The 23,555-nt window shown below is 44.6% G+C and overlaps 1 protein-coding gene and 1 long non-coding RNA gene across 11 annotated transcripts in view; one reads left to right on the forward strand and one right to left on the reverse strand.

Moving 5' to 3' along the window:
* Positions 1-23,555, reverse strand: part of SMARCD3 (SWI/SNF related, matrix associated, actin dependent regulator of chromatin, subfamily d, member 3) — an 80,521-nt gene that overhangs the window by 43,750 nt on the left and 13,216 nt on the right. Inside the window, exon 1 of one of the 10 annotated variants that reach the window (XM_039549109.1) lies at positions 13,035-13,142. The exons of 4 other annotated variants lie outside the window; for them this stretch is intronic. Coding sequence is in view for 4 of the 6 variants with exons in the window: in XM_019281136.3 (XP_019136681.2) it covers positions 110-289 (180 nt within the window). In the remaining 2 variants the exon portion in view is untranslated. 5 more of the 10 variants (XM_019281133.3, XM_010391470.4, XM_019281135.3 and 2 more) reach the window with 5 other exon arrangements.
* On the forward strand, positions 13,380-13,963 carry LOC120409695. Its single transcript, XR_005601440.1, has 2 exons — positions 13,380-13,433; positions 13,666-13,963. It is a non-coding gene; the product is annotated as an uncharacterized LOC120409695 (long non-coding RNA).

Below are 23,555 nucleotides of genomic sequence, written 5' to 3' on the forward strand. Positions count from 1 at the left end.
GGCATTCAGGGATAAAGGAGACAGGAAACAGGGAGGCAAAATACTAGGTTTGGGAAAACACTCAGTGGTCAGTGGCATATCCAGACCGGGTTACAGCTGGAAGCTCTACCTTCAGCCTGAAAAGAACACCCCATGGCAGCGACACATAGTCCAAACTGGTGCAGCTCACATGCTGCTCAGAGCTGCGAGCACACTCCCACTGCAAACGCTGCACTGCCGAGCAGGCAGCTCTGATCAGCTGGGAGACAGAAACCAGCACAGGCAAAACATCAGGATAAACACTTTGCATTAAGAGCCTTCTACTTCACCTACACCAGAGAGCAGTGTCGGTTCATAATGCAGCATGAATCCTTTAAGAAAAAGGTCATGTCTCCGATCAAGCCTTTAAACTAAAAAAAAGAATGAAATGGATGTGGGAGTTTGTCAGCAGCCCTGTAGGCATTCTAAAGCCCTGGCATTTATGTTGACTTCTGCATGCTCTTGAGAGACTCTCTGGGTCAAGCTTAATGCTGCACAAGACACACAGTAAACCCAATTCTGAATTCTAAAAGTTTATAGTCATCAAGGAAAACAACCAGTAAAATAATTACTGCCTGCAAAATGCAATTCAAAACAGAGAGACGAGCTTAGGCTCATATTGAGAATTATCAATATGTATATCTCCACATATATGCAAAAATACAGACACACACATTCTCTAGGCGTTTGAACCAGGATGAGAAAAAGAATAACCATACAACAAAAGTCCTTTGAAAGTCAAGTCCCTCTACAAAGTATTTTAAGGAAACCAAGAGTCAGTGGCATCCATTATGGATAAACAATTGGTTAAAGGATAGAAATGAGGCAAAAGTAATTGGTTCTGAAAATAAAAGGAAGGCACATGTAAAATTCTGCTGGGACCTCTCATTTTCAGCATATTTAAAACAACCTGGGGGGAAAAAAAAGAACCAAAAAAAGCCAGGAAAAAAGCAAGGGAGTGAAAAAGTTTGTTGGTAATGTTAAGTTATTCACGCTTGCAAGGACAAGGGCCAGTTTCAAGAACTGCAGAAGGACTTTATGAGACAGAATGAACACTTAAAAGGAAGATGCAAATGTACTTCAATACATATTGAAGTGAATTACAAAAGGGAAAAAACAATCCGAGAATCACAGACAATGCAATGGGCCCTAAGCTGATTGCTGTCCAGCAGAACCAAGGTCTTGTTTAAACAGACACTTCCAGAAAAAAAATCGGTTCACTGGTTACTAGAGGTCAAGAATGTCATTAAAGAAAAGAAGTAAGAGTGGAGGGAACATAGGATATCAGTGTGCCACTGGCCACGATGTGTCCACAAGTGAGGGTCTGTGCGCAGCTCTGGCTCCTGCAGCTCAGTCATGGCAGAGCAGAGCTGAAACAAGGACAACGAATGGCACAGAAATTCTTAACATATGGAACTGCATCCATGGAAGTAAAAGTAAATATATTGTGACTTTTCATCTGGAAAGAGGTGATCCAAGGTGATCTAAAGGGGCATCTGCCAGAGCTCTGCAAAATCAGGCATCGCCTGGGGAGGGCAGTTGGGTATTGACTGTTCACTGCCCCTGCTAGAGTAGTGAACCCTGGCCATCAGCAGAGGGGTCAGGCTCACAGACCACTGAAGGGGTGAGTTTGTCCCACCGTGGGTATCAGCCTGTGGAACCCTCTTCCAAAGGGGTGCTAACAACATCGAAGACATACTTGGCTCAATAGTTGCAGACTGAGAAAGTACTTGGGAGAAATACACTACTGGACCCCAAAATGAGATGCACACACCCCTGAGGGTACGCAAGCCAGTTCACTGGGGGTGGGAAGAAAATAGTTTGTGCACAGTCAACATATATAATTCTTTTTAAAAGTTTACTTCATCTTTATCTCATAATTTCTATGATTTCTAAATATGTAATTATGCATTATAATAAATCATAACTCTAAATATATTTGGACCGGCATCTCCAAATTAACCACACAAATCCACTGTAGCTCCCAAAGCCCCAGCTCAGTGCCCTCCCTGATCATCACAAGTCTTAGATATTTCTCACACTTGTATCTATAAAGGAAACTGGATAAAGGAGAGGAATGGATGACCAGCAAAGAACCAATATAACTGGTATGGACAGAGAGGCAAGGCAGGAGGTACGAGAGTGACCAGCGCAGGAATCCACGCAGGTGAATTCAGCAAGTGCCGATGTAAGAAAGCAATGGCAGGTATGGCCGTGGAGAGAGCAGCAGGCAGCAGACAGACCAAACTGCAGCTTTGTGCAAAGCTCCAAATAACTTCTGCCATGAACCTAGAGCCCCAAGAACAGCTGGAAGGGAACAGTGCTCTCTGTTCCCATGTATGCGCTCCCACCCTCTGACCCAGGCAGAGTCAGCAGAAAGAAATGGCCCAGAAAATGCTTCTCTCTCGAGCCTGCATTTAAGATTTGTCATCTGTCAAGCCATGCATTGTGGCCTCCTTCCAGCAAAAGGCAGACCACTGGGCCAGCTGCTGCCTGTCAGTCAGCCGGGGACATCTGACAGTCACTCAGAAGAGCCCGGATCCTGAGCACAGCCATCTCACGGAGACTGACTGGCCACATGGATAAAACTGAAGGCCCTTTTTGGTGCTCCTCTAAAGGACACCCCAGGGCTTGAAGAACAAGGTCAGCAAGCTAAAGCTACTCGGCCTTACATCTTTAAACTTCCTTCAGCTTCCTTTGTTAAGCACTAAAATAGAGAAACATAGAGAAAGGACAAACATGAGAAACGAGAGGCAGCTCCAGCAAAAGCACATTGAATCTCATTCCCTGACCACCTCATTCCTTCACCTCTGTTCTCATGTTTCTATCTCTGATATCACTCATAGATAAAATATTACTCACTATGCAACTGTGCAACTGCCTTCCTGCTGCAAGCCCACCAGACTCCCAAGATTCAGAAATACTTCATCTATGTGAACTTTTATAAAAGAAGACTACACAAGCAGTACCTCACCTCATCTAAAAGCTGGTTTTGCTCTCAAACGCATGTGCGAGACAAGACAGTGATGGAAAATACATCGAATTTTTCACAATAGTGACATTAAAAAAAAAAGTCTTCATACTAAAGAGTATTCCAATCCCATTATGGCTTTTGAAAGAGATCTTGAAGGTGCATCTGCCTATGGACTAGGTCTCTCCCTCTCTTCCTCAGCAGGATGGAATCTGTCTTAAACAAGAAGCATCCATGGGAAATGCTGCAGTGCAAAACAGCACTGATACATCCTCCTTCTTGGGAAGTCATCTGCCTGAGACCCCCATCCCCGACTCATCTCTGTAACCACAGTCCTATCTCCTTTTTACCTCCATTGATTCCATTTACATGTATTAATCTGCACAAACACCCCACTGGACAGAGGGCAAAACCACTGTGGGCCACAGGAAATGAGGAAGACCACAGCCTGTCCCCAGCTGAAGGGACTGCTCTCACAGCTCTGAGAAGGTGAAGCAGAGAGCAGAGCAGAGGTGCCTGCAGAGCAGCAAGGCAAAGACAGCACAGTGCACAAAGGCACACGACCAATATTACATGCACGTGTACTGGACCCCAAGAGTTCTGCCAATTGCCTGTATACATGTGCACAGCTACAGCTGTTCAAACCTGAGCACATGGTCAGTGCAGCAGGATACCACCTCCCTGACACCTGCTGCCATATCCCTTCACTGCCTTCCACTGACCAGTTTCTGAAGCCATGTTTGGCTTGTCTACTTTCTTCCTTGCCTGAACTTCCTGTCACATCAGAGCTCTGCCTCTGTCCTCTTTGTCATCCTTAAGTGAACTTCTGTCTGACAGCAGTAACAAGACAACATTAGAGCAGTGCTCTTCTACATTCTTCCACTGCGGAGTCTTTTCTCAGGGGATGTACATCACAGCAGTCAAAACACAGAAGCAGAAAAAAGGTTTCCTGTCTGGACATACCAGTAAGAGGAAAATAACCTGGAGAACTGACAGGTGAAAGTAAAAGAAAGTGTCAAGAAAAGTCAAGCAAAAAATACCCACAAGAGGCCTCAGAAAGAGACTGAACAGAGAGCCAGGAGTTGCTGCATTGCAGTTGAGTGCTGAGCTGCATTCACAGCAATCTCCTGTCCTGACAGACTCCATCCACCTCAGCACCACACAGAAGGCTCTTACGGCTTGTGCGGAACAGCCACCAGCTTCTTGTTAACAGAGACACTGACAGATTTTGAGAATAACCACCACCACCAAGTATACAAACAGCATATTTCTTAACTAAAAAGGAGCCTACAAGAAAGATGGAGAGAGACTATTTACAAGTCTATTACAGAGATTTATTTACAGAGATTTACAAGGGCCTGGAGTGACAGAACAAGAGGGAAGGGCTTCACACTAACAAACACCCCACTGGACAGAGGGCAAAACCACTGTGGGCCACAGGAAATGAGGAAGACCACAGCCTGTCCCCAGCTGAAGGGACTGCTCTCACAGCTCTGAGAAGGTGAAGCAGAGAGCAGAGCAGAGGTGCCTGCAGAGCAGCAAGGCAAAAACAGCACAGTGCACAGTAGGTTTAGATTAGAAGAAAATTCTTTACTTATGAGGGTGGTTAGGCCTGGGTTGTGGCTGCCCCATCCCTGGAAGTGTTCAAAGCTAGGCTGGATGGAGCTTGGAGCAATCTGGTCTAGTGGAAGGTGTCCCTGCCCATGGCAGAACATGAACTTTAAGGTCCCTTCCAACCCAAACCATTCTATGATTTCTATAGAGCATAAACATAAGCAATAGAAGATACCTGATGCTGTCTGGAGGTAAGAATGAGTAACTAGAAGTACCTGGAACCCTTAAGAAATTTAGACTAGACTGATACTGTCTGATGGCAACAAGTTTCTGACTGTACACATGGTTTCCCAACTGGATGTGTTGTTTCAAAATGGACTCTTAGAAGTACAACAAATAAAACTGGTACAAGGCTTCTCTCCTACTTACAATTATAGATGTTACTTCATGAGTTCCCCTTTTTAATGTGTATGAATCTTTTGGGGGCTTAGTAAGCTGAAACATCAGTATTGCAATTCTTGCTTCTTGCCATATTCACCGTCCTCCATTTCCCAAAAGCTCTCAGTCTGTAAATCCAAGTGTTCCAGGTACCATGCACTTTAATATCATGTTTACAACAATCCAAAAGTCTTTAATTTAGAAACCATCCCATTTACAGAACTGTGAATTGTAACACGAGACGAAATTCAGTTCTATTTCATGTGTGTCTGCTCACAGCTCAGAAAAATCTGCCACCAAGCTCTAGTGGAGCACTTGGATGCAACAACAACAAAAAAAACCCCCCCAAAATGTCTTTGTAATCTAAACAAACAAACCTTACAGACCAGCTTTGAGTTCCACCACCTTTAACAGATCTGATCATACCACTGCTGTGATCTAATGTATGAAAGGGATTTTGTATGAACAACTACCAGAATGCACCTCTTGGCTTTTTGGAAAGGATGGCTTTGGGAGGGAGAGGAACAGCAGAGCTCTGCAGCACCATGACTAGCTTGGAGAGAGAAGAGGCTGGTCAAGAGCTCGTTGTCTCTTCCCTTACAATAATCAAACAACAGTTGGCAGGATCAGGTAATTCCTTATGCAAGATAAGCTGAAAAAACTCCTGACACAAAACACTGAATGCTGGAAGTTTAGAAAGGTTCTGGAAGACATCATTAGACTAACCTCCATATAGATGCACTCCAAAATCCATATAGATGCACTACACAGAGGGCAGCTTTGGGTCAGAAAGCTCCCAAGCTCCAAATCAGAGAGAATTCATACGAACCATTGCTAAGGTTTTTGCCTTGTTCCTGTACTTCCATGCTGCCTTCCACTGCCCCATTCTACGTGGGATACTGAACTAAATGATCCAGTCTGACCATTTTCATATTCCTACAGTGGTTTTGGGTTTTTTAGAAAGAGAAGAGCAGTTCAAACACCTCACAGATCCATTTTATCCATACACCTACATTCCTCAGCAAATACAAGTTTTCTTAACCAGCAACTCAAATTTGTTTAACAAGCCCATATTGCACAAAATCACACTGATCTCTATTAAAGCCTTGGCTGGCATTAATATGATTTTATTTTATTAATTATGTATGAACTTTTTTCTATTTGACAGCCTGAAATCAGTCCATGGCTAGAAAAGGACAAAGCTTCAGTCTCTACCAGCAGCTTGCTCACATAGTTGAATGTTGTACAAAGTTTTCACTCTAACAGTCCTGTGCAACTACCTTCCCAAACAAATTCCTTGCCATAAGATCCCTTGATTTCTTCCAGGCTGCCCTACTCACCCCAAACACCTCCTTGTTTACCACAACAGGGAATATGCACACAGCAAACCAGTGCCTCCATCCCAGGCCCCATTTGCTGAGGATGCCCTCGCAGAGAGAACCACGCATGGAGCCCTGAGGTAGGAAGTGGAACAAGCTGTCCAAAACCAACAGTTCACGAGGCTCTTTTCTAGCCATTCTAGTGTTAGCTGGCTTATGCTCTGACAAGACAGTATCTATACCCATGACAAAATAAAAATTAGTAGGAAATTTTTCATTAGGAAAGCTCTACTTTTTTCAAACCTGGCCATACCCTCTTCACCTCACTATTTCTAGTAGTGATCTCTACAACCCTGTGACTGGTTGGGAGAAACAGTCACTTCTATTCACTTAAAACAGATCACCATTCAATTTTTGCAAAAATATCTTTAGTTCCTCCCATTCTAATAAAACCCCCGTAATTTTTATACTGTACTGAAATATGAGACCTTGAGGTCATGCAGTTCTTTCTCATCTCAAAGAAGCATCACCAGTAACTCCATCATCTTTGACAGCTGTTTACTTCTTTAACCAGTACCTAAGAGCCTCCAATGACATTGATTTTACAACTTACATAATCAGTCTCTATCCTTACATATTATAAATAAAACCAAAAATACCCCTAATTCCCTTATTGATGAAGCCTTCAGACGTCTCCCACTCCTACTGCCCTCCGAGTTCCCAGTCATTTGGCTTGTTAGTCATACAGATTACCAAAATCAGAAAAACATTCTGGTAAGTATATGCCATGGATTTGCAATTGCTTCTGCGTTATTCCCTGCCCCACTTCCCAATCAGGCTAACAGTTCACTTGATGTCTTATTAGCTAGACACTAGGCAGCTCACAGGACATCCAAGCCTTTCTCCTGAATGGTGACATTTCATTTAAACCCAGCAATATATCAGGAGATGAAAAACTTGTGTATGAAATTAATTACTCATCCTTTTTTCCAAATCACTGATAAATCTGTAATAGAGCCTCCATATCCACGAGACCTGTTCATCTGTTTTAACACTGACAAGTTACCTATCATATATATAAAATATTTGTTTACATGCTGGCATGCTCTGACACTCTTCTTTCACTGTTGTAAATGCCATTTAATGTAAGACAGTTTATGTATTTACCATAAAATCCTATGACCAGATTTCAGAGGTAGATAGGCACACAAAAAAAGGACTAAGGATAAGCAAAGGAGTCACATCAGTGATACACGGGTTTGTATGAATTAGCAATCTTGGAGTGTAACTAATATTAAATTGTAGAGATTAGCAGAACTATGAAATAACACCTATTAGCAGAAAATAAATATGGATAAGGACTTATATTGCCACAGAGAGCTTCCTAAGCATAGCAAAGAGGACAAAGACCAAGATCACTACGGGAAAAAGAAGGTGATTTGAACTGACAGCCAAGTACACTGTAAATACAGCTATGACTCCAGAGTTAAGACAGGCACATAGACCTTTATATGGGTATCTGGTGGATAAAAGGCAAAAAGATTGGCTTTGGAAGGAAGATAAAGTGGGAACAGCAAAAGGACACAGAAGCAGATTAAAAAGGTCAGAACAATGGGACAAGAAAATGAACCTCTCAGCAGGTTCTTGCGTGCAGATGACACAGCCAAGGTCGCCAGCACAAGGCACCAAGCAAAGGTTCCTGCAATCGAGTCACAAGAGGACAGATGTCTGGACAAGCGTTTTGACAAGACCTGCACCATGGACCTTCTCAAGACTAAACAGGCTGTTTGAGTAAGAAAAAGAAAAACCAGAAAGAAACAAAGAAAAAAGCAGGGGAGGTAGACAAAGGCAGGATCCATTTAAGGGATCCAGCCAGCAATGAGGCCTGTGGTAGGGACTAGAGGATAGAGGAAACCGAGGAAACGAATGACCTGCAGCAAGACTAGTAACTTATTCAACAAAATATAAGGCAACAGCTGGACACCTAGACAGATGTCATAAAGACTGCCTGAAATGTACTACTGGACAGCAGAAAATGCATTGATAAAAAGATAATCAACATAAATGTGGTGATTAAAGCCATACTTGTCCATAAAAATGATAGAAAAAGAGAGGAACAACAACAACAACAAAAGGACAAAGTACAGGATGAAGCCTTTGGGGGAAAAAAAAATTCCTCCCACAAAAACGATGTGCAAGACATTGATGAAACAGAACAGGAGTAAAAGCACAGTAAAAATAAATAACTGAAAGAAATTTAACCTTTTTTAAAGCCCAACTGCTAACCAGAGGTGTAACAAACTATCAAGGTCTCAAGTAGGAAGAGAATGAAGCATCCCACTTCAGAGTTTTAACCTTTAAGAGATTTCACCTTTCAGGGGGATCCTATCTGCCTTGGACAAACGAGGAAGAAGACATTGTCTAAGCTGGCAATATGGAAAAGCACAAAAGCAGGATCAGGTGCACAAGAGCAAAGGGCAAAGTGACCTTAGCAAAGGAACATATGTTTCCAGAAAGATCAAGTGAATCCAAGAGCTAACTGCCCTTAGGAAATACCGCAGAATTATCCTGTTCATTTAAGTGCCAACAAAGCAAAAAAAAATATTCTCACAACATTCTACCTCTGTTTGCTTCTCCCAATTTTTAGGGGTGAAAAGAAAATAATTTTCAATAACCAAATTAAATAATGTTATCATAGATAGAATGAAAAAAAATTAGCCATTTGAAGAAGAGATTGGTTCCTGAAATTAAAGCAGGATCTGACTCCACGAAATTCCACTAAAGTTTGCTATGCAACTTGATTTTTCAAGGAATTAATTCAGATGTTGACACACTTTGGGTAGTAATAGAACACAGGAACCAGCACAAGGTAAACTCAAGGTAATGGCTGGCATGGCATGCTCTCTTACTTGGTAGGATACAGGGCCTGGAGAGATAAAATGAAGTTGTACGTTTTTTTCATTTTTTTTTAAGTAACAGAAGAGTGACAACCCCAACCCATGTTTCGATCAAAACGAACCCGAGACGAGGAAGAAACTAAAGGAAAGAACAAACCAGGCAGCAAAGCAGAACTAAGGGAGATGATAATGAAGGAAAGGAGAGGGTGATACAAGAAGTGTTCAGGCACCAGAACAACAGCCAAGAAGCGTCAGCCTCGCCAACAAGAAGCAGGAAGATGACAAACACATACAGATATTCCAGGCTAATGCATGTATTCAAGTAAGATGCTACTGGCAACAAAACTCCCAGGGCAGAAAAGGCAGACTTTCCTGGCATCCAAATAAGTAATGGAAATGAGTTCTGCTATATTCATTCCAGTATAAATTAAAAATTTCCCAGGCTTAAGAGCCCTGCATGCTGCTTTCACATGAAGGCCAGCTAGACGTGGAATAAGCAAATTCACATAACTATTTTTGCCCTTCTTCTTGATACTAAAGGAAGAGCACTGGTGTGCAAATGCCAAGCGAAACTTTAGATAAGGCAAAATCATCCCATCTGCCACCCTCCCAACTTGCTTCTGGTTCTGCTCAGACACAGCCATCACAATCCAGACCACCTTGACAAATCCACATGTCCACAACAAAACCACTGCTACCACCTGCACACCCGCTCTCTGCGACCCCTGAACAGCCACCAATCTCGCCCAGCCTGCTCCTGTACACTGGCACCACATCACCTCTTCACAGCTCTCACCAACACAGAAAGCCACCTCAAAGTCCATAGCCATGCCAGTCCCACCACATCCAGGAGCTAAAGGACACGCAAGAGACTTCACATCTGGAGTAAGCCTGAACCATGGAAACAGCTCAGTAGTCTGGCGTAAGCCCCACAGGTTTCTATGATCTCTTTACAAGAGCCCCTACCTGATGTCTTCAAAAAGGTGTCACAGGAGGTGTCAGAATCCTCAAGAAAGAAGCACTTGGGACTATCAGCATCCAAACAATATTGCGTTCCTTGGGGCTCTTTAACAGCATTATTTCTGTTAAATGTGTATCAATGCTAGAAATCCAAATGTTATAAATGGTGACTGCTCTCAGACACTAGAGTCATGTAAAGAACGTTTCCAATGGCAGCAAAACAGGGTGAGCATTTCCCCTTAAATGGAGATCGAAGACCTGATTCTTAAACAAAAGCTGGAACATTTTTAAAGACCTGAAGGATTGCTTTAATTAAGCATGGCACCCTGAAATTCTCTCGTGGGTGAGTTTCCATTGACTGTTACAGATCTGCACAGCTAATCTCTTCAAGCCCCTGAAAGTCACCTGTTAAGTAGCCAGAGGATACATACGAGCCAAGACTGGAGACAAGAACCAGAAGCAGCACCCCAAGGCTTCATCAGGTTCTCATCAGAACTGTTTTTCAAAACACAAGTTTGATTACAGAACAAAGTGTCCTACAAGCCCATTTGGGTTAGATCCAGCGCAGATTCTGCACCATGATCAGGCTGAAAAGCATGCTATTCACCATTCATGGAGAATCACAGCAAAAAGCACAGCACACATCCCCCCAGACACAAGCCTGTATTATCAATGAATCAGTGCATAGGCTGGGGGCTCCACAGACCCCGGTGTTCCCCTGGTGAGGCAGCTACCAGCGCCCCAGGAGCACACTGCAGGAGCCGATACAGCCCAGCACAGAACCTCCAGTTTCCACTCATCCCTCTATTCAGAGCCAGCCAGCTCACTAACTTTCCCGACTCACCACCCCATGGACCAGAAACTCAAAAAGTTTGCTTTTCGTAGCTTTGCGAGCCCCTCCTGTAACTTCATCTGTAGCCATCAGGGTCTGCTCAGCCTCTCTCACTCTCTCTCTTCCTCTTTCTTTCCCTTTTCTGCCTTTTTCTCCAACTCTCCCCTCTGAGTCCTGCTGGGCTCTCACACTTCTAATAGCGCGGAGTGGGGAGGGGGCCCCTTCAGGGCCTTCCTGACGGCCCACTCGAGCTCAGCCTCAGCTGCTGCATTCCTCCACTGATAAGCCAGAAATAGTTTGTGCTGCCGGGCTCTGTCTGTTTACTCTGCAGGGACAGAAAATCCAGCTTTTTAAACCTCTCTGTCCAAACAGCAGAGATAAGCAGGAGGCAAATTGAAAAACACGTCTCGGTTTTCCGTGGTGGTGCTGCAGCCTCTCCTTCTCTGCGTCAGGGATAGGCAATTCTGGGGCAAGGGGAAGGGGGAGGGGGCAACTTAAGCAGTGACACAGAGCTCAGCACCTCACAGAGATGTTTTCCCATTAGAAAATGCAGCAGGCGAGCAGTGGTTTTCCCTTGCTCCCACTGCTCCTCCCGCACTGCATTTCCAGGCCCTTTCCCCAGGGACCTGGCAGGCAGCACACAGAAACATTCGCTGGCAGCATTTCCAGCATGAGAGACGAGAACTAACCCCTCTGGACAAGACAGAGAAGCAGCGGGAGGCCGGAGCTGGGAACAGGGAGGGACAACATGTGGAAGCGAGGGGAAAGAAAGAGTGTGAGATCAGCAGAGGAAGGGGGTGGGGGGCAGCATGGCGGCACAGCTTCCACAGCTTGTTTCCAATGCTCCCACTGCCTCTCCCCAGTGACCACTCCAGGGATGCTGGTACCACTGTGATGGATCCACTAGAGACCCCAGGTGACTGACAGATGCAGACAAATTATTAACACCACAGCTGCTGCAAGACATCAGCAGCTCACTGCTTGTCACATAAAGCCCTGCACGACAGAGTGTGAGATCCCAGGACACTGCTGGGAACCTGAAGCCCACGGGGGAAGGAGAAGAGAGCAGCAGACCGCCCCCTCCGTGGCCCTGGGGCGAGCGTGGCGCTGGCAGCACGGCGGCCATTCCACAAGCAGAGTGTGGCTCCTCCGTGATGGCCGAGCCCGCAGTGATGGCCTGGGGCACTGATCTGCTTTCCGACAGTTCCGTGTGCCCGCGGCTCACAGGCGCCGATGTTCCCTGATCTCCCTTAACACAGCAATAGGCGAGATGTTGCCAGGTTACAAGAGGGGTTTATTCTACTCCTCTGCTTGAAATTCTTGTCTAGGGGCTGTGAATTTTCTGGCAAGACTGCAAACAAGACAGAATCAGATCAGAAACAAAAAATATTCTACCCTCATCCAACATTAAAAACAAGCACAGAAAAGACACTGCATTGACTAGCAATGAAGGGCAAGCCATGAAGATCACATGGCCTTCTGAACATGGAGATGAAGACAGTGACCGCCACTGATTTTTAGGGTCACCCCAATCTAAGAGCTAGTGTGTGGCAATAGCCCTAGGAATCACAGAAACTTAGGGAGGATGACCGTTGTTATCAATTCCCCCTCTCAGCGCCTCAAAAGGAATATGCCAAGCAAATCAACATAGCCATGCCTCGTTCTGTGCTGGAACAATTCCTCAGGTTCTAGCTGAACTAAAGGCACGTATAATCTGGAACCAACTGCTGCGTGTCTGGTGGACATGGCAATGTCAGGTTAACTTGATCGGGAGGGGTTTTTCCAACGTAAACGACTCTAAATTCTACATGCCAGCATGACTGGCAAGGCAGCATCCAGCTGGTACCTGCCATGATTTTAGACCCCGGACTCACACAGAAATGTTGGCTCCCATCATGTGAGCCCCTTCCCTGCTCCCGGCAGACACCGTTCATTTTCCTCACAGTCTGCACTAGCTGTTGGGGCCGCACTGGCCGGCGGTCCCAGCAGTCCCAGCCCGTGCGGCTGTTTCCCCCCACCTCGCGGGAAGCCGTGCGGGCCCTCACCGCGTGAAACGGCACTAAGGACGGGCCGCAGCGGCTCCTCTAGCAGCCGTCGTGACGGGCCCGGCGCACCCCACGGCCCTGCCCGCCCGCTCGGCGCGGGAAGGGGCGGCGGCTCCGGGCTGCGGCGCGGCGCGCGGTCCCCCCTCGCGTCCCCCCGCGCTCCGTCGCCAGCACCATCGGCACCGAATGGCAACGGCGCGCCCGGCACGGGCAGGGCGTGCGCCTGCCACGGTCCCGGCCGCGCCGCGGGCGGGGACCGGCCCGGCCCGATCCGCCTGCCCAGGGCCGGGCCGGGCCCGGCTGGGCCGGGCCGGGCCGGGCGAGCAGAACCTCGGCGGGCGGAGCGCGGCCCCGCGGGCCCGGGCGCAGCGCGCGCATGCTCGGCGCGGCCGCGTGAAGGTCAGCGCGGGCCGGCGGGGACGCGCGGGGGGAGCGCTTTAACCCCTCCCGCGCCTCAACGGCACCGCCCGCGGACGGACGGCGGGGCGGCTCCCGGGGCTGCGGCGGCGGAGCACAGAGCGGGGTCGGGCTGTTCTCGGGACGGGCGGGAGCGCTTCGCCCCGGCCCTTTGTCCCGCCGCCGGAGCATGCGCTCGGCTGCGGATTTCAGGGTTTTCTTATTTTCCCCTTAGCTGCAGATACAGCATGGAGCCGCAGCTGCCCCGATCTCCATCGATAGCCACTGATCACCTTCCGGAGCAGGAGGACGTCTGCTATGAAGTGCTACTAATTTAAGCTGCAGACCATACAATATATACTGTAATCTACCTGGATGTTCTTAACAGACATCCAAATTAGATTTCCTTGAACATCAAATTCCAGGGCCAGCCACTTGAAAATTACGGAATGGCACACTAGCTTCAGCTGTCAACTGAGTTTAAAAAAAAAGTTTAAAAATCCTGTAATAATAAAAACTCAGTTCTTACTTAGTATGATTGTAGTTCTCCAAGCACTTCAGAAAATAAATCAGTAGAAACAGCTCTTACATTTTGCAAATGGAAAATAAGGTACAAATGGATGGAAATGACTTGCCCAACATCACCTAGCTGAGAATGAAACCCATTTCCTGTGATTCTTCAACCCTTTACAATAGTGTCCAGGAAAACTACTGTGTGAGGCATTTGCACAAAAGGGTGAAGGTTACCATGCAAGATTTTCATTTCCCATATTAAGAGAAACAGCATATAATTTTATTTTAAATGGTTTGGTTTTCTATTTTCCCAACTTTTTTTTTTTCCCATAAAAGTATAGAAAATAGTTGTCAGTGCTCTTTTAAAAAGTGACTGATTCAACCTAAGTCGTCCCCAACTGCTTCAAGTATCCTAGCAGCTCCCAGCCATCTCTGGCCTGGAAGTTCTCTGTGCCATAGGGCTCTCTGCAAGTCTTGTGTTCCTCCACGGTTTCTTGAAGGCTGAGCACACACTGGAGCCTCATTCATACTCACTTTCAGCTCGCTTCATGTCACATTCCCAGACCATTTCATTTCAGAGAAAGGCTGACCTCCTTCCCTGGTACTTCCTGGGGCTCTGGGAGCCCACCTGGTCTCTGTGTGTGTGGTTTGGTTTAATTTCTGTGCTGTTATTCAGGCTTTTCAGGCTGTTAAACTGATGGTCTGATTAGAAAAGAGATGAACCACGTTGTTGTTTTAGGGAGACATGTTTGCTGCTACTTGCAATTTTTTGATCTGTAGGTAGTTACAGAAGTACGTGAAGGTGCTGATTGCCTTAAGCAGGTGTAGTTTCTCTCATCCAAGTTTCACTAAAGTCAGCATCGTGCTTTTCACTGAAATTTAAAGTATTTGCAGCAGTTTTGGAATTGATGCAGTGTGGCATAGAAGACATGCTGGAACCAGACAATATCCCAAGACTGAGGCTCTGCTTAATCTAAAGAAATGTCCACTTGTTCCTGAGTTCAGAATTATTCAGTAGTCTCATTAAAAATATGGATAATGTACTTAGACAACATGCTTATTCAATTTCCTAGCAACATACGGTTTGGAGAGATTACAAGTTTGCTACAAGAAATTATTAAAATTAAAATCCAGAGGAACTGGAGACATGTCCTGTTTTTTCCAAACCACAATTCAATCAGAAACAGTGCACAGTTCCACATCAGGATAGATATCAACGACTATCTAAACAGAAGATTGGGAACAACTGGCTGAAGAGGTTTTTTCAGAAAAAAATATCTGGGGATATGATAGATCATAAGCTGAATGTGAGTTAACAGTACTACACTGACACAAAATAAAGAGATAAAACCCCCAGAAGATCAGGAACTGCAGGAATGCTGCCCCACTGCTCTCATCCCCTTGGTGGCAGCATAGGCACTGACAACAATACTCTAGATTAATCTTTTCTCCTCATTTTCGTCTCTCCTCCTTCCCCCCAGCCCCTGAGCTCTCCAGGGCACAAGTGTTCCAGCTCAACATCTCCTTAAGGTTGCAAAATTAAAGTTTGCCAGAATTGCTGAAGAACTCTTCCAAAGCAATTCTGTTGTGGTATGAATCGTCAGTGTCTCATGCAGACCAACCTTTGCAGTCAGGGGCTCTGTGCATCAGAGGAAACGTGGGAGAAATCAGGAAACCAGGATGGTTCAGGAAAGGACAGTAAGTGTAACAAGAACTGTACGGCCCAAACAAGATAAAGAGAAAACAACAGTTGTCAGGTATCCAAAAGGCTGCTGCAAATACAGGGAAGAGCTGCTCCCCATACACAGAATACAGGAAATAATGGATTGAATTTCTCCCAGGAAGATTTATGTTAGCTATTAAGAAGCACAGCAGTAACAGTGGAGATGTTCTGGGATAGTTTGAGCAGCAAGGATGGGAATCCCAATTGCCAAAGGTCTTTCAAGAACACATTAGACAAGCATCTATCCAGAGTGATGCAGGTGGTGTAGACTCTGACTTGGGGCAGGACAAAGGACCACCTGATTTCCAGAGGTTCTTTTTGCCTTATTTCCCTACAGAAACTGTATGAAATTTTGTAACACAAAGGTTAAGGTGTCTTTTTTTTTCATCCAGAGTAGTTTCCCCTGACAGATTTCACATATCTCATGCAAGGAAATTTAAACCAAACAAAAAGAGTTCCTTAAATTTTTTATTGCAGGAGAAAGTAGACATCTGATTGTTATGACAATGTACGAATGAGGAATCTGCACATGCCAAGTGCTACCAGTCAGTCTTTGGGGCTTCCCAAGGATCATACGGCTTTTATATTGTAGCTTTTTGCTCTCTATTTGACTCCTGTATCTTCAGCCACAATCTTGTATCACTGTCCCACAGGCTCTCCTTTCTCTGTTAGGCCTTTCCACTAATTGTTTCTAAAGTCTATCTGCAACGAAGAAGTATGGGAAGGCATGGGAAGGGAAGGGGAGAAAATTAAGGCAAAGAAAAGTGCTTGTCTCTGTTTCTGAAGGTTCCAAACATTATTGTGCAGAGGGAGAGAGAGAAACTTGTTCCCTGATTATTTAAAATGTAATCAAAGGCAACAGCAGAGATGCTAAAAGATGGAGAAATATATAAAATATGTATGTAATATTATAGGATACAAAATAATGAGTCATCAGAATTATCATGTCATCAACCATACTAACATTTTAGCCAATTCTGCACAATTCTGCACAATTCTGTTTGACCTCATGGTAAGCTGTCTAGTTCTACTGTGCCTTTATCTCCACTTTTCCATCCTCACCAACCCTCTTTATATTGAGTGTGCAGCAACAGCTGTGCACGGCTTCAAACATCTGAGCAAATAACCAGAGCACTGCAAACAGCAGCCACAATCATCACACTCTAGCCAAGGGCCAGAGCAAAGCTGCAAAGTGTGAGAGGTTACTAGTAAGACCTTGGTCCTGGAAGGAGAACAGTTGGGAATGCAGATTTGAATTTTTCAAAATTGAAGGAAATAGAGGAATTATTGGTGGGTAATCATGAGGGAGCAGAGAAAAAGACCTATCAACAACTACCCTCAAACCAACTGGCCCCTAGTCCAAAAGGTGTAAGTATCTTCATAATATTTGGTGGTTAGAATGATGGCTTTGGGGTGCATTTGGTAAAGGCATCCTAAAGATTCACCTGCTGTCACTCACTGACAGAACACAGCTGAGGGAACCACTGGGTCAGCAACTGGGAACCACTGGTTCTTCCCAATGAGGGTAGTGAGACACTGGTACACATTGCCTAGAGAAGCTGTGGCTGCCCCATCCCTAAAAGTATTCAGGCCAGGCTGGACAGGGCTTGGAGCAACTGGGTCTACTGGCTGGACTGGGAAGTCCCTTCCGACTCAAACCATTCTACAATTCTCTGATTCTATGTATAATCAACAGCAACCATGTCACATATAATAACCCTTTCAGATATAAGTTTATTTCACAGCACTTTAAATCTTGGTATTCCTAGGGGACAGCTGCTAACGCTTACCAACACTGTCCTTGATGGTCCTTTGTGTCTAATGTTTATGCTTTGAAGCATTTCCACATAGCAGTCACATCCACATTCACTTCTCCTTTTGTCAGACTAAACAAGTGAAAACTGTTACTTGCATTCCTAAAACTCTGTGCCTATTTCTTATCATTCCATCTTTTTCCTGTCAGTCCCAGTTAACCTGGCTAGAATAAGGGCAGACAGAACTGTACCTCCAGTGTCCAGGCCACATCCTCGTGTGCCATTATGACTTTTCTCACGAGCAGAAATCCATCAAACCTCGCTAGGCTCACAGCTGCCTTCCACAACATCCTGACAGTGACAGCTCCACATTATCTTGAAGGTGCACTGATGTACTGGGCTGTTTCTCCTTCTTAAGCACTGTCATTAGATCAGCTTCTGGCATACAGTGCCTACTCCTGTGACAAGGCCCCAAGTGCATGGCTGTGCACTGTACTGTCACCAGATACCAGCTGAGTTCTGTTTGTGTAGTTCACAGTCAAGCAGTTCTTCCCATAGAACCTGTTCTCTTCTGCTTCAACGATACCTATTTTGTATCACTAGCAAATTTAATTATACATTGCCTATTTTTGTGCCAGGGGCATTAGTGAAAATATTAAATGACACCAGTGCCAAGACAAATCCTGAAGAAACTGCAATGTCTTTTGTCTTCTTTACTAAGCTCCTTACCTACTTTGCAGTTCTGCTATTACCTGTCTTCTGAGTCCCAGCCAAATTTTCAGATCACACTGTATCAAAGGCTTCACTCAAGTCTAGACAAGAAAGACATTGATTCCTTTGTGTAGAAAATTACTTATCTGAGAAAGAGTAGATTAGTAAACTTAGGCTGCTTTTTCACACCATGCATATCCTTCTCATGCTCAGTTATTTTCTCTTTCAAAAATCATTCTTGAGCCTTGCATGGACTTAGGATGAAGCCAGTGCATCTGCCTAGAGGACTCTTGCCCTTCTGTATTGTCAGAAAACCTATAGGATTTCCTGTTTGTTTGTCCAGAAAAACAAATTTAAAGTCCATTCTGATTAATACCAGCAATGTTAAGAATTATGTCCTATTCTCACTGAAAATCATTTGAAAAGTATCTATAGTTTAAGCAAATCAATAGCCAGTAAATATGGACTGAAGGATGTATTAATATGCACAGCTGCCTAAGAATCACTTAACAGCACTAGGAGGCTGGAGAAAGGACAGAACCAAAGAAGGAAAACAGAGCAATCTCGGCACGGACTGTCTCATAAATCCAGCTCTCACTTCAACTGGACTGGAAAGGACAACTTACAGGGGAATACAATCACATTGGCCTTAGAACATGATGGAACTGAGAGCAAGTAATAGTGGTGATCATAAAAAAACTGTGTTGCCAGACAAGGCCAAATGTCTTTTAAAATTATTTTATTTGGCAGAATAATTACAACAATTACAGATTACCCCAAAAAAGTCAAAGTTAATCTCAAATGGTACATCATTACAGCAAACAATGGCTTTGGAAAAAAATACAATGGCAGCCAGTGGGAAATGGCAAATATGACTTAGAGGCAATGTAGTAAAACATTATCATATGCCTGAAATTCTTAAAAGGAACATAATTTGTATGCTATTTGTATGTAACATTACTGAAAAGTTACAAATGAGTAATAAAAACAGGTGGAAGGAAAGTGACTATTATGGACTCCAAGGTTGGTTGTTACATACAGATTTTTTTAACCTCCTTCAAAGATCTAAAAGAGGGAAGCAAAATATATGTAGATTAAATCCTCACACAAGAAGATTTTGGAAAAATTTCACAGCCAGTCAGGGGAGAGGATAAAAAACTCAACTTGGCCTAAAACATTAGACAGGAGATTTAAGCAGGAAAAAAATCAAGCTGGTGGAGATACATCCTGAGGTGGAAGAACTGTGCCATGTCTGTGCAGCAGGTAGGATGGTTTGCTAATCCTTTCAGCATCAATCCACCCATTACATAAATACATGTATGAAATCATAGGACAGTGAGCACAGCAGCTCGTGGCACAGAGACACGATTACAGCACTTGGGCTCCAACTGGACAATGGGCCTTCGACTAAGACTCATTCTGAGCAACCAAGTATTGCAGAAATGGAAACTGTCTGGCTTCAGCACAACACAGTGGTTTGTCTGCTCCTCTCCCTCACCAGAGCACACGCACAGCAGGCTGGCAGCTCCCAGCTCAGAGGCACAACCTGCCTTCGGCAACGGGGTCACCCGGCACACAGCGTGCACAGCACCGCACCACATGTGATCCCAGGAAAAAGCACGTCTGAATGACAAGGCACACAAGTGGTGGCACAAGTTACTTGTTAAATCATCTTCAAAACGTGCAGAAGAAACACAGGCAGAACAAACTTAAGTTGAATCATTATGGCATTCAGTGCTTTTCAAAACAAACAGAGTTTACATTGGAGAACTCCAAGGAGAGAGGCGTGTTTGTGCATGGCCATGCGCTGTCAGAGGGAGAAGAGCTGTGTGTTGTACTTTGTGTCAGTCACATTCTCTGCCACATGTCACAATCCTTCCCATTCTTGGGACTCAGTAGTTTCTGGTGCCTGAGAGTATGAGGAAGTACAGCTAAGAACAATGTAGTCTCTGACCTTGACAGTTTACAGATGAAGTTAAGAGATGGAAATAGAAGGAGCGCAGTGGAATAGAGAACACCAGTCATCCTGACAGGCATGCCAGCTGTCTGGCTGCACTTGCTCGGAATAGCCACCAAATCCCTACCCTGTGCACCCCATCCTTGGCACCTGTTTTCTGGTCAATTTATACCCAGCCTGAAACTTGAAACCATAGAAACAATGAACTTGTAGGGGATTTTGACTACCTTATTGTCTCTTGGGAAATAACTATGCTTCCTTCTTCAAAGAGATTCCCTAGTGTTCTGATGCTAAAGCCAAGCTGGTATATATACATATGATACAGCAACACCAAATACTAATTATAAATATGATGCCAGATAATAATACATAAATTTCTGCTAAGGTTATAGAGAGAAAGGCTTTCTAAATCGTTAGTTGTAAGTCTGAGATACCATAACAATTAAAACAGTATTTTTAAATCCTTTTAGTTAAGATCTTGGATATTAATCTCCAGTAGGGTATTCACCTAATCTAAACAAGAATAAAACAAACCTAAAAAATTTGTGGAAAGTTTATGTAATGGAAAGTTAATCACTAATACTCCAATAATAAGAAATACAGGGAGCCAAGAAATATTCCAACACGAAAAAAACTTGTCGTATTTCTGTTCTTCAGAAAATCTTCTTTTGTCTATCACATAACTTAATCCTTTCCTGCTGCATTTGATCTTTAGCAACTCTTCCACTTGGCTGACTTTGTTTTGACAGTTACTCTTCTTTTTCATTTTCTGTTTCTTCATCTCCTTCTATTCGAGTCAATCCTTCCTCTCCCCAGTTCAAGCTCCTGCTGTTGCACATCACAAAACTGCAATTCTGTCTCTTCTGAACTTGGCAAATACTTTTTTTTCACTCTGATTAAATCCTCTTGGAATGCCACAGGCTAAAATTTGTTCTGAAACTGTCTATATGCAGTATAGATACTGCATATAGATAAGGGCCCAATTCTACATCCCTCTGCATCCCATCAGCCTTATGCATTTGCTGATTTTACCCTGCCCTGCATCCACTTTGCCATGCAGCTCCAGGATGCCTTGTCTCTTCCACAGTGCTGCAAGGCATCAATAATCACAGTTCCTCATGATAAATTATTTAATAAAAAATCAGTTGCAAACCTACATCCCTCTCCTGTTATGGCGTTATTTTAAGGATTAGCATTGCTCTTCCCTTATACTTCAACTCCATTTGTCTCTCAAAAGACCAGTGCTGTGAACCCTCTTGCCTGCCTGCAGAAACAATAGGCCTCTGACCTATTTCAAACCAGACAAAACCCTGAAGAACACCCTCAGAAAATTACTGTTCTGTCTGGCAGCTGGTAAAGAATGAACCACATATAACTCCAATAGTTAATATTTCAGTTCCTGATCTTGTTGCAGTCTCCCTGCAGCAAAGCATCTGAGAGAGCAGGAACATGTGAAATGCTTTTTCTGCCATTTGCCTATGGTTGGAGGACAGAAGGCCCTCAGTCACTCTCTTCAAACCGATGAAGCTGTGACATATTCTCCTGATTCCTATTGCAACGGTGCTGTATCTGCTCCCAGACTGACAGCCCACCTCTCCCTCCTCACAGAAAACCTCCGAACATCCATGCTGTTAGTGACGCTGTCTCTGGTCCCTTTTCACCCTGAACATGCACTGAATCCCAAAGTAACCGACAACCCACAGGACAGGAGTGCTGTGATGGCTGGAGACAGACTCTTTAGGAAGGGCAGGCTGGGGGACGAGGAGGAGGAACTGCCCTTCAGCCAAGCGTGTGGCTGGAGCACACAGAGCTCCATCTTGGGAGGGACAGAGAATCAGCTGAGCGCTCACAGATCAGAGGTGGGAACAGAGTTATCAGGCAGACCAACATGTAGCGCTGTGGTAGGTGTCGGCTGCAGACCACCTGCTGAGGAAGAAGTAGTGAGACCACAGACAGCAGCAAAAGTCCTCATGTCCACAGTCTCTGGTCCTCATGGAAGATTTCAACCACCCCAGTATCTGCTGAGGGGATAAGAAAGCAGGGCACAAGCAATCCATGAGGCTTCTGGGTCACACTGAAGATAAACTCCTAACACGGGCATCTGAGGAGCAGACAAGGAGAGGTGCTCTCGACGTGGAAGAACTGGTCAGGAATGTGAAGGTCAGAGCAGCCTCAGCTAGACCATGAGATGATATTTCAGGAACATGAGAGGATGGATCAGGGTAGAAAACAGAATCACAGCCCTAGAGTTCAAAACAGCAGTCTTTGGCCTGTTCAGGGATCTTCTTGGAAGATTTCTATGAATTACAGCCTTGAAAAGAAGAGAGTTACAGGAGATCTGGTTGATTTTCAAAGATTACCTCCTCCAAATTCAAGACTGGTACATCCCACAGGCAGGAAATGAATCAAAAGCAGCAGGAGGCCTGCATGCATGAACAAGGAGCTCCTGACTGAGCTGAAGCATTACAAGAGGCAGAAGCAGGGACAGGTGACCCAGAAGGAATACAGAGACAGTGTCCAAGCATGCAGGGATGCAATTAGGATAACAAAAGCCCACCTGGAATTGAATCTTGTGAGGAACATGACGGGCAGACAGAAAGTTTTTTACAAATATCTCAGCAGTAAAAGACAGACATGGGAGAATGTGGGCTTACTGGGGAGGGGATTTGCTGAGAATGAAGTACTGAATGCCTTCTTTACATCTTTCTTTACTGGCAAGATTGGCTGTCAGGAATTCCAGGCTCCTAAGACCACTAAGATGTCTGAAGCGAGGAAGACTTGCCCCCAGTGAAGAAGGACAAGGTCAGGGAATGTTTGAACCAGATGCACATACACAACAGGTGAATGGGTTTTTACTTAGAAAAGGTTGCCCAAAGAGCAAGTTCACTCTACCACTGCAGATACTCAGAAGTTCACTGAACTTGGTACTCAGCAAATTGCTCAAGCTGACCCAGCTCTGAGATGGGAGGTTGGAACACACGATCTCGAGAGGTCCCTTTTAACCTCAGCCATTCTATGATATTATGATTCTACTCAGGAAAGACTTAAGCATGACAAGTAACTCAATCAACTTGCCCAATCAACATGCTGTGAATTCATATGAGAAACCACAGCCTGGAGACTGGAGCAGAAACAAGGCAAGGACAAAACACCTGGAGTGCCTTTACCTGAAAGCACATATGCCAGTCTAGAAGCAGCGATTGAAAGTGCTTTTTGCCTTAGAAGGCATATATTAGGGGGCAAAACAGTATGATAATGAAGGTAAGTAATGGATTTCTATTTTGCTATCCTTTAATGCAGGACTAGGAAGAAGCTACTAGAATGAAAAGCAGCCTGTTGATGAAAAAAATTAAAACAAACACTGCTTAGTAATACCTACACACAATACATAGAAATGCATTCAAAATGCTGCTTCTAAAATAATTTTACCAGTTCATCACTTTGAAATGATCACTGTTCCATCAGTG

The sequence above is a fragment of the Corvus cornix genome, chromosome 2 (genome assembly GCF_000738735.6).
Source record: "Corvus cornix cornix isolate S_Up_H32 chromosome 2, ASM73873v5, whole genome shotgun sequence".
Taxonomy (NCBI): domain Eukaryota; kingdom Metazoa; phylum Chordata; class Aves; order Passeriformes; family Corvidae; genus Corvus; species Corvus cornix.